General features: G+C 43.5%; 2 protein-coding genes across 2 annotated transcripts; both read right to left on the bottom strand.

Annotated features, from left to right (window-relative positions):
* Window positions 1-46: 46 nt before the first annotated feature.
* LOC308405646 (protein Bouncer-like) lies at window positions 47-2,873 on the bottom strand. The gene is made up of 3 exons (XM_080896345.1): window positions 2,751-2,873; window positions 676-843; window positions 47-567 (listed from the first exon to the last, which is right to left on the bottom strand). Exons 1-3 carry the CDS (start codon window positions 2,803-2,805, stop codon window positions 347-349), a joined length of 444 nt encoding a protein of 147 aa, XP_080752471.1. The 5' UTR covers window positions 2,806-2,873; the 3' UTR covers window positions 47-346.
* Window positions 2,874-3,889: 1,016 nt separating this feature from the next.
* On the bottom strand, window positions 3,890-7,816 carry LOC308406174 (uncharacterized protein). Its single transcript, XM_080897039.1, has 2 exons — window positions 7,112-7,816; window positions 3,890-6,579 (listed from the first exon to the last, which is right to left on the bottom strand). Exon 2 carries the CDS (start codon window positions 6,563-6,565, stop codon window positions 5,768-5,770), a length of 798 nt encoding a protein of 265 aa, XP_080753165.1. The 5' UTR covers window positions 6,566-6,579; window positions 7,112-7,816; the 3' UTR covers window positions 3,890-5,767.
* Between the last annotated feature and the right edge of the window lie 3,580 nt (window positions 7,817-11,396).

Below are 11,396 nucleotides of genomic sequence, written 5' to 3'. Positions count from 1 at the left end.
GGTTGGTGTTGGAAGAACGCCGGGGAAAAATACATAATGACGCAACCTTTATTCCAAGAAACACTGAAACTTATGTTGTAGCAAAAAAGACAAAAAAACAAAACAAAAACAGCACAGTTTTATATGTTTAAGTACCATATTCACACTTCAAAAATATGAAATGTAACACCAAACAGCGTTTCTATAATATATAATAAATGATCTTTTATGCTTTAATTATCCAATGTCTTCTTAGTCATTCATAAAAAAGTTCTGTAAATCTGGCGGTTTTTCTTCACCGTATGGTTGAAGTCCTTTCAGCATCACATCACACAGTCTGTAATAAATAATAAACAAGTTCACTTTATTATGATGACGCTGATTCTTCAGTAAACCAGGTGGTTAGAGCCACTGTGATATACATCAGTGCACAGATGGAAAGTTTGCTCGCTGAGTTGCAGAAGGGCGTGTCGCAACAGTGTTTGGTCATCACAAAGATGGTGTTGTTTGGAAAGATCTCGAAGGTCGTCTCCACCTCGCACTCCTCTGCCTGGGTACACCCCAGCATCTTTATATCCAAAGCATCAGCTGGGGAAACAGGGCAGTAGCATAGAGCCATGATCAGTGTGTATTTTATAGGCAATAACCTTCACATCATTTCTTGTATTCTTCGTATAATGTTTGGTAAACACACACCTGCCCTCCCCCGGCCTGTGTAGCAGCGCTCCCCGAGATTGCATTTGGTTTCAGTCGTGTAGCAGACATCCCAGAAGCCTAAATCACAGCGGAAGCACTCCAGACGCTCCTCCTCTGCTTCGAATGCCACTGACTCCATGAGCTGCTCTACCTGCTCCTTTTCCTCACCTGAGCCCAAAGAATAACACTGAATGCACTGATTTTTACTGAATGTGCTGCTAAAGGAGATTCTTCTGAACAACTTAAAATGGAAATGGTCCATTATGGGGACAGCTGACAAAGATGAAGAGGATTTTTCCTGCATGTAAAATATTTTGGCCTCTCACCATTAAAAAAATCATCAGAGCTTAACAATAAAAATATATACTTTTTTTTAACATTTGGGTAAATGTTTTCAAGTGTAAACACATTTTAAACAACCAAAAATAACAGGAAAATGGAAAGACATTGATTACATGCCAAACAACCATTGTTAAGCATGAAGTCGTCGCCAAAGATCTATGAATGTGGCTGATACAGAAAATGCAGATTTCTTATCCTTTATTTAAATTTGCATAAGCAAATAAGCACCACTGGTAAATCTGGTAACCAGGACACTGAACATAATCAGGTAACAGTAAAGAGAGACTCAAATACAGGTAAGAACAGAAAAAATGAAGTTATAAACAGGCTAAAGTTAATAAAATACTTTGGGTTTCTCAGATTTTATGTAATAGCCTTTTTGGCACATTAATATTCAGGGTTGCTGGATGTGTGAAGTACTGCAGCACTGTTACAGGACATCAAGCCAAACTCATGGCCAGCAAACTGCTGAGCACTTGAGCATCTCAGAAATGCTTTGTTTATTCTGCAGCAGTCTGGAATTTGTTTCTTGAGTGCGTTATTCAGGGAGTGCTCCAAGTCATAGGGCAGCATCATGTTTGTATTAACCGCACCGATACTGGGATTAATGGAAAACTTCAGCAGGGAAACATAATGCAGGCAGGGGACAATACCTCAGTTATTCCTACTATTCCTCGAGCCCTCCGAATCATGTCACTAGTTTTAAAAGATTTTCTTAGTGTCCATAAAGCAAAACTGAAAATTGTTAATAAGCTTATCATCAGTGTCCTGTTTTATTCTAAAGATCACCTTTTAGGAGACAACAGAATATCTTGATATAGGGAGCTTTGGCTGCCAAATGGCTGACTTTAGTGCTGCGATTAGCTGCTTTCGGCAAAAGGGACTAATCTCTTCCTCAGAGTAATCGGATGCATTTTGGTGAGACAATCCTTATCCCCTATCATCTTGTTAACCCAGTGCTAGCTCAGGTGAATGAGCAAAACAAAAGAGTACCGAGGTGGGGGGTCATTATGAGGAAGGGCCAGGCTTACTTTTTATAACCTAAGGTCCAAAGTCCACTCTTATTCAACGGTTTATGGGGTAAAGCCTGTCTAATACAGCGTAACACAGTCCTATAATAAGTTTTTCCTTAGTGCACATTATAATAGACTTTTTTTTTTTTAGGTTATGGTTTGACTTGAAGGTAATTTTGGAGGATTTTAACCAAACTCTCCTGTTGTTGCATTGTGCAGTGGGTCTCTTTAGGTCCCACCTGTCTGAACCTCTCTAAAACAGTTTTAACAAAGGTTGGTCACTATTTTATGAAGTAAAGTCCCAAACATTTGTATTTCTGTCTTGCCTTACACTGCAGCAGACTGAATACATTTCAGTTTTTCACCAGTTTGAAGCAGTCATCTTACACTATGGGAATCTGAGGCAGTTTGTGTGATGCTTTATCAGTTAATTTATTTAGCGATAAAATAATGTGCAGATTAATACTTTTTAGTTACAGACCAAATGTATCGCAGGTGATGTTAATCATGGAATTTAACAACTCAAACATTATTGATATGATATAAATAAATGCAGTCATTACAGCCAGTGAGAATCTGACAAGCTATCGGCCAAAAACGCAAATACTTTTCAGGGTCAGCTGTTGGACTCTTAAGTGAAATATAAAGAAAATGTCCTTAAAAAGCATTAGAACACTAAAAATAACACCTGCTATGAACTCGGGTACTCTGTCAGCTTACCTTGAGCAGGTGTGAGCATCATGATGGCAAAAACACACAATATGAGGCCTTTCATTTTGAGCGTGATGCTTCCTCCACCAACTCCACCATGAGGACTGCTGAGGTGGCCGGAGGGTGGAGGGAAATTGGATTAGTAAGGAATGCACCTGTCACCTGCGTGACACCAATCACAGCTGCTAGAAGGGTGCTGACGATCAAACAAGTGACGTTTCTGGAAATAACTGCAGAGATGTGCACTGAAACCTGCAGTTTTTCAAGAGAAGATACAGCATCAGTGTCAAAAATATAACCAAGAGGGTGACACGTGCCTTTGTTTCTAATTAGCAAACTACTTCAAAGGTTAAGATTCCTCCACATGGGTGCAAACCGTGTTTCTGACTTATAACAAAGATTTGTGAGCTGAGCTGAACCCGCCTTTCTGTTTTGACAGCTTTTTACTTTTGAAGTTCCTCAGTAACGGAAATCATTTCACCAACACAGAAACGGTGATCAGAGCTTCTCTCGCATGTTAAGGAGTAGAGAAATTGAATGAACCTGAGTCAGCGCAGGGTTAAGCAGCTTATAGCCACCCGTCCGTCTGCTCAGATATGTATCAATGCGCACACACACACACTGGCCTCTCAGATGAGGGCATTCGATTCAGCTATATTCTCAATGCAGCATTAAGATCTGTGCAGCTGACTTATGTAACACGTGCCACACACACACAACCACACAGAAATACACATGAGAAGATTTATTAAATTGTGTGGCGCTGCAGTGTTTGTATACACATAAATCTGCTGAAGGGATTCCCCCCGTCCTGTGAATCAATCCCTCTGTAAATGCAACATTTATCTGAAGAGACTTATTTTTGTAATTAACTCAGTGATGTAACTGCATGACTCACTGCAATGATTCCGAGCATCAAACTTTCTTTTTTAAAAAGAAAGGCTCCAGATTCTGAATTATAAAAGTTTGTTGCCTTACTTTGGATCATGTGGTGGTAAATGTAATATCCTGAAGGCATCTGACAACTTTATGACTCGTATGGAAGATGTAATTTGTGGTGCTTTATTGGATTATGCACACACGCTGCTGTTATTTAGCCTCCTCTCTCTGATTCAGATGGACAAGCAGAAGTAGCACCTGATGTGTAGTGTAACACAATATGAACTCCATTGCACCACAAACTGCAGGCTCCCAAAATCACAATGCGGTCGAATAAAAAGCTCTGAATAAAAACGTTTGCAGGGGGAAGGTTTTATTGCAACACTGTTGTGTGCTTGGTTTACTTAAATTGAAAAACAAAAGCCCAAAAAAACAACAACAAACTGGCAGTCGAGTGCAGCATGACAATGTGCAGATTAAATGGTAATATAAGTTGTAAGTTACAGCTCTACGGTGCATCGTCTTTCCCTCCAAATGTAAACACATCGGATCATCTCACGCACTGCAAAGCACTCGCGCAGCCGACGTGTGAGAAGAGAGCGAACACAGAGCTGCATTTCTGAGAGGCATGAGTGCGAAGGAGGCTGCTTGCAGCATGTTGCAAGATTCAGACGCGTCCCTCCCCCCACCCCCCGACCACCACCAGCTCATCTCTGCAGCTGAATATACAGCCAGCATACTGTAACTACACAAAAGCCCTCCATGTGTGTGTGTGTGTGTGTGTGTGTGTGTGTGTGTGTGTGTGTGTGTGTGTGTGTGTGACACACAGATGGGTGCTGCTTTTAAGTGAGTGAAATGTGTGGCTGCAAATTACTGTAGACTGCTCAGACTTCGGTCGTCGCCTGGATCCCAGCATGGGCCGAAACAAGGAAATACTCAGCAGTCCTACAGCACCTATAAAACCCTTCACACTGATCCCCAGTGTAATTAAAGACTGGAGGAGAAAATGCTGGCGATAATTAAAATTAAACCCCCTCCTCTTCCGCCTCCTCCTCTTCCCTGTTCAAACATTCTCACTTTGGCTTAATTGTAGCTGCTAACATTTCCCTCTGCATTGTTTTGCCCTATTTTTTTTCGCCACTTCTCGGCTTTTGCGGGAGCCAAGGATGGAGACGGAGGATGGAGTATTTGAATAAAGCGTGGGAATTGGATGATAAGAGAGGAGATGAAAGGTCGTGATGGGTGGGAGAGGGAGGCTTCAATTACTCCACTCGCAGGACTTGTTTTTCTCACTTAAGCTACGTCAGGAATAACTCATAACAGCCTCACCAGATTTTTTTTTTGTGTCTTTTTTGTGTCAAGTTGTTGCTCTTTTTCTTTCCATAGAGCCTGTGATTGAAAATCTTTAAGATCTCGCCTCGCCGCCGCGGCTGAGAAAAAGGAAAAAACTGAGCAGCTGACAGTAGGAATTTAAAAAGAAATGTTGAATTACAGTAAAAAGAAAAAAAAAGATCCTGCATGTGTGCAGAGCACCAGCTGGTATTTATAGAGTGGCTGTAGGTGTCGAGTGAGAGGAGTGTGGCCTTATGTGCTTCTCTTGTTTGTACCAAGACACAATTTCCTCAGATAAAGAGCAGATTTCACTTATGTATGAGATAAGATAAAGACTTATTTGAAACCTAATCTGGCTCATCCTCTTTTACTGAACCTCTCCAGCAAGCAAATGTAGACATCTGCAGAGAAGGAGGGAGAGGGGAGAGGAGACGGAGTCCATCTCCCAGTATGGCACCCAAATAACTTTTCAGCAAACCTCCTCACGTCCTAATATGGTCAATCCAGTGGTGGCTTTAGGGATTTTTGGGCACGGTTGAGTTCAAAGACAACAAGATTGTGAGTTGACATCAAACAGCACAGCTCCAATCTTTCAAATGTGGGTGAGTCAGAGAGCGATGTAGGACAAAAACACCCTTCACAGACAGTGACTCAGAGCAACTGCGCCATTCGGAGGCACTATAACATACCCAAAAAACATTTCATCTGTTTATTGAGGACTGCATAGTCTTGTGTATCTGCACGTGAAACCTTTAAGTGTGTCTCATCATGCATATTTCATGAGACAGTGGAAGGGGGGGGAGGCAGCATGGGGTTCAGAGTTGAGGCGGCACAGAAGGGTCTGTCCGTACGTTGAAGTTGATTTCACTAGAGTTGCAGGAGTCTGAGAAGACGGGGGAGTGAGAGATGGACAGGCAGGGGGAGGAAGGGTGAGGAGTTGGCTCCTGGTGGTGCAGAACTCGGGCCAGCAGGGTTGACCTTCCTTCCTTCTCCTCCTCATTCCTGTCTTCGTCCTCTTTATCTTTACCTTGTGCGTCCGGAGGAGGTGGCTCTGAGGCTCTGCTGCTAATGCTGTGTCTGTTCAAATGAGGAAGAGGAGGGTCTGAGAGGGGGAGTATGTGGGCTGGAGCGGCCCAGGATCCCTGTTCTCCTTCTTTACACTCCCACTGCTCGTGGCACCCGAAGCTGGGCTGCTCTTGGGAATCTTCACAAAAGCTTCCTCCCTTCAGATCCTCCAGGTCGTCAGGTTTCTCTCGCCTGCAGACTTCACGGTCCCGGTTCTCGTACAGCAGCGTGGCGGCGCAGATGAAGATGAAGAGGCCAACTCCCATTACCACGGGGCCAGCCAGTTTCATCCTGTCCACGGGGGTGGTGCCACGCCGCCCCACGGGCTTCGGTTCTGCAGAGACGTAGCCCGCCACTGCAACACTCATCCCCACCAGCACCACCATTACACCCAGCAGGAGCCACCAACCTGGGGCAGAAGCCAGGGGCAGTTTGGTTTGGAGGGCTTTGCTTTTCCTCAGGTGTCTGTGGCACTCCGGGGGGCAGGCAGGTGAGGAGTGGGAAGAGTGGGAAGAGGCAGGGCTGCAGACTGGAGTGTCAGCTGTCATCGTCTGGATTCAGACTGAGAGGAGAGGAGAGAGGCATCAGAAAATAAAGGAATGAAACATGAAAGCGCTGGATGCAGCATCAGGAGAGCGCTGGAGGTGTTGGGGAGAAGACAGTTTAGCCTGCACCGCACACAACAGGAAATAGCTGCTTTAATAAGACATGTGGCTCAGTTAATGAGATGCTGAGCTTCCCGCAACTCCGCTGGTGTCTCAAAGGAGCTCATGAACCACCACCATCAATGACTGACCCCGTTCAAGACCTTATGATTTCACTTCACGATCTCACTGCGGCTAAAAAACAAACTGGAGTCACATCCCTGCGCTAACTGCTCCAACTGAACTCATAATTTATTCCTCCCCCCGACTCTGCCCGAGGCAAGTGGACCTAACCGGGGGATCCGAACGCAGATGATCAAGTTTGCTTTTACGCATCCGTGTTAAACAGAATATTTTGAGTCATTTTGCTCGACAGCACTGTTGCTCACTACACCAATCCACTTCCTGCTGTTTTAACGCAGTGTGTGTGTAGTCGGAGTGGGTACTTGCCTTGTTTTGGACGTAAATCCGAAGCAGAAACTGGCTCCTCGGCATTATCAAAATAAATAGCGCTGACTTATTCCTCCCACTCCTCCACTTTGATCCGGAGGATTCCGTACTTTAACCCAATTCCTCCTCACATGAAGACCTTTTTCATCCATGGATTGACTGCGCGTGCCGCGCGGAAACGGAGCCTGAAACGCGGCTTATATAGTAAAATAAGAGTCTTGATAAAAGTGGTGCAAAGCTGCTCTGCCTCTCCGTCTCTGCGCTGCTTGTGCGTCTGTGCAGCCTGTGTTCCGATATGTGTGTGTGTGTGTGTGCGTGTGTGTGTGTGTGAAGAGGAGGGGTCGTGGGAATCTCTGGCTGGTCCAGGCCAGTCCCACGGTAAATTATTCTCTGCGATCATCACCACCCATCAAGAAGTTTTTCTAAGTGCATAAAATACAAAAATTGAAGAAACGTACCCTCCCATAATAAAATGAGCACAGATATATAGATAGAGAGAGAGACTTTTCGTTCTAGGTGGGATTTTCTTGTTAAGGAGACCCTGGAAAAATGTGTGTGTCTATATACAGTTAGGCCCATCATTTTTAGGACAAGGACACGTTTTTTGTAGTTTTCCTTTTGCACACCACCACTCTATATTTTACATCAAACATGTGACTGAAGCGCAGACTTTAATTCAAGCGGGGCTTTTTTGGTTTTGTTTTGTTAATGTAGCATAACGTGTTTAGAATTTACAGGATTTATGCACAGTCCCCTGTTTTCAGAGCATCGTGTGTAATTGTACAATTGACTTTTAAGCAGTTTAATGTCCAGGTAAGGTCTGTCCCTTTGTTGTTTCATGACAAATGGAGCAAACTTAACATCTGAAGTTGATTCAAAGTGTTACATTTGTATTTTACAGCTTTTCATTATAATTTTAAATTCGAGGCTAAAATGGATGTCAGTGCGAGTGAGCGAGGCCATCAAGCTTACATAAATAACCTTATTAGATAGACAGCAAAACATTTTAGGAGAGGACAAAACAACAACCTGGAACACCCTTGAAAAGAAGAAAGGCCTGAAGACAGAAGACAACTCAAGGGCATGATGACTGAGTTATTTCCATAGTTAACAAAAGCAACTTCACAACATCTAACCAAGTCAGGAACACTCTTGAGGATGTAGGTATATCATTGCCATGGTCCAGGATCAAGAGACAGCTTCATGAATGGAAATGCAGGAGAGAAACGGCTCATGATCTGAAGCGGACCACTGTCAAACACGGTGGAGGTAGTGTTATGGCATGTGCATATGTATGCCTGTGGAAGTGAGTCACCAGTGTTTAATGCGGATGTGACTGCTGATATAAGCAGCAGGATGAATTTTGAAGAATACTCTGTGCTCAGATTCAGCCAAATGCTGCAAACTGATTGGACACACCTCACAGTGCAAATGGAACATGACTCAAAGCAAACTGCAAAAGAAACGCAAGAGTCTCTAAGGCAAAGACATGGGACATTATCCAGTGGCCAAGTCAGTCACCTGATTTCTGTCCAGCTGCTTTTCATTTCATTAAATACAAAACTGAATTCAGACAGACCCGCAAACAAGAAGGTGTCTGCAGTAAAAGGCCCGCCCGAGGCTTCAAAAGATTACAAACAGTCCTCAGATTTAAAATTAAGTTAGTTAGCCAAATTACTTTCAAGCCTCTGAAAATTGGGGGAATGTGTATAAAATGGCTGTAAATCCTAAAATGAGTTTTATTAAAGCAGCTTATTTAAACTTGAAACATTGCACTTCAGTCACATTTTGACTGTTTAAATTAAAATGCACTGAAACTAACAAAACTTTGTAATTGTCCAAAAAATTACAGACCTAACTTTACGCATCCTGCTCCAATTAAGTGCCCCTTACTTAATTAAACACAAACAAACAAAATAATCAATGTCCAAACTGTCCAAATGCTTAACACCTTTAACCATTTAAGCCCAGATTTCCTAGCTAGTCCATCTTGTTAGTGGTAACTTGCGTTGTGGATAAGGTCAAACAAAAACGGTTTAAACTTGTGAAAATCTATTCAGGATATAAATATGGGGGGTTTCAGGTCCATTTTGTAAGCGACGGCTCCGTTTGTGGTGAAGATAGAATGAGTCACACCGGGCCAACAGATGTAGCTTTTACATCACCACAAACACATTTTGTTTCATCCACTCAGAGCTCATCTGCAGTTCTTCACAGCTTAGATGAAAACAGGAATATAAGTATTAAAGATACCTGAAAGCTTCTGGGTTACGAGTGTAAGATTCAGGCCATGCGCAGCAGTGGTTTTGTGTGACTTTCAGCCTGCTGCCGATGTGCCACATGTGTTTCAATTAGCAATCTGGTTTGTGGGTAAGTTTGCATGTGGGCCATATGTGGGCAAGACACAGGAAGTGAGTTCTAGGTTTGGGGGCCACTGTGGCCTGACTGTGACCTGCCTGCAGCATGATGTTACGGATGGCTCTGCCTCTTGACCAAATGTTTTTCTCTGACTTTTTAAAAAAGTACCTTAAACAGGAAACAGATGCTTTGATGTTCCAGTTCTTACTCTCTGCGTTAATTTTCCATCACAGACTTGAAAAGTCTGGAGCGAATTTACTGAGTAATTACGATGCCACTTGCATTTTTCACATCTGCAGCTTAATTAATGTAACATACAGAAATAAATGGAAGTTAATGACTGCATGGCACAAAAACACAGCATGCAAACAATGTTTACCACAGCCTGAAAACACATATCCAGTGAACATCAACAGATCAAACTTCAAATAAAAAAAAATAAATGCACACCTATATAGTCTGCAAGTGATTTCTTAGGTACAGCCGTTCAGCTGCTCTTTTAATGCAAATATAGGATCAGGCAATCACATTGGCAGCAACTCACTGCATTTAGGCATGTAGACACGATCAAGACTGTGGAAAAAATATAATTTAAGCAACTCTGGACGTGACACGGTTGTTGACGTCAGACGGGCTGCTTTATTTATTTCAAACTGCTGATCTGCTGGGATTTTTCCACACAACCATCTGTAGAGTTTACAGAGAATGATCTGAGAAAGGAGAAAATATCCAGTGAGCAGCAGTTCTCTGGGTGAAAGCTCACACCAGGTGTCCCTGCTCTCAACTGAGTTCTAGGTTTGTGGGCCATTGAGACCTGACTGCAGCGTGATGTTACGGATGGCTCTGCCAAATGTGATCAAATTTATCTCTTAGATTTTAAAAAAACAATAACTTAAACAAGATGTTCCAGTTCTTACTGACTCTGCATTAAATTTCCATCACAGATTTGAAAAAAAGTCTGGAGCAAATTTACTGAATAATTACGATGCCGCTGACATTTGACATTGTCGACGAAGAACAAAAACCTGAAGCTACATAGTTCACATGGGATCAATGGTCTGATGAGTCTCGATTTCTGCTGCAACAGCCTGATGCCGAGGTCAGAATTTGGTGTAAACAACATGAAAGCATGGATCCATCCTGCCTTGTAGCAATGCTTCAGCCTGGCATTGGTCCCATTGTGAGGCTGGCATTTTTGTGGCCTCTTGGTACCAACTGAGCATCCCTGGAACAGTCTCTCACTGTCGTTCTCTAAACCTAAAAGAGAATTATGGATTTGATCAACTGGTCTCTGAGTGCTATTGACACCCTTTTCTCAACGAGAAGTCGGGGCTCGGGAGAGCCTGAGTGCCCTGGAGGGACTTTCCCTGCCGGTTACACGATGGACGGGTGGCAGAACTGGAGGACCGTGTGCCTGGCGGGACTGTCGATCGAGGACGCTGAAGATATCTACCTATTCGGAACCATGATAACAGGGTTCATGCTGATCGGCGTTGGCTTAGCCCTGGTTTATCAGAGAAATAAGAAAGCGGAACCAGCTGTTCAAACCCCCACAAGGCTGCCCGCTGGATTCGAAGCGACGGGACGAGGTGCGACCTCTCACAACGAACGTAATATGGTCAACACCTTGGAGACGCTTACAGCTGCTGTGAAGGCTCAAAACAACACCATTGAGCGTATGAGGGGAAACATCAGAGAGAGGCCTGCTCAAAATGAGACCCTTGAGCGACAGTTGGAAAACATCGCGGAACGGATCACTGCAGTTGTGAGGTCTCAGAATCAAAAGACTGACAACACCACGGAACAGAAGTTTGATACCATCATGGGGAGGCTCGCAGCTCTTCAACGGGAGATCGAGAGACCAGCCTCGGAGTGCTAGAATTCGAGCTGCTCACAAAGGAGAAATCAACAATATTCAACATTTGGA

The sequence above is a fragment of the Rhamphochromis sp. 'chilingali' genome (genome assembly GCF_963969265.1).
Source record: "Rhamphochromis sp. 'chilingali' genome assembly, chromosome: 11".
NCBI classification, from domain to species: domain Eukaryota; kingdom Metazoa; phylum Chordata; class Actinopteri; order Cichliformes; family Cichlidae; genus Rhamphochromis; species Rhamphochromis sp. 'chilingali'.
The sequence above is the reverse complement of the archived record's forward strand: the minus strand, read 5'-3'. Positions and strand labels throughout refer to the sequence as shown.

Excerpts from the sequence above, each read along its gene's own strand:
- LOC308405646 (XM_080896345.1), bottom strand. The coding sequence starts at position 2,805 with ATGAAAGGCCTCATATTGTGTGTTTTTGCCATCATGATGCTCACACCT. Across the intron at positions 844-2,750 it reads GATGCTCACACCTGCTCAAG|GTGAGGAAAAGGAGCAGGTA; the intron begins GTAAGCTGACAG and ends CTTTGGGCTCAG. Across the intron at positions 568-675 it reads CACAGGCCGGGGGAGGGCAG|CTGATGCTTTGGATATAAAG; the intron begins GTGTGTGTTTAC and ends CTGTTTCCCCAG.
- LOC308406174 (XM_080897039.1), bottom strand. The coding sequence starts at position 6,565 with ATGACAGCTGACACTCCAGTCTGCAGCCCTGCCTCTTCCCACTCTTCC.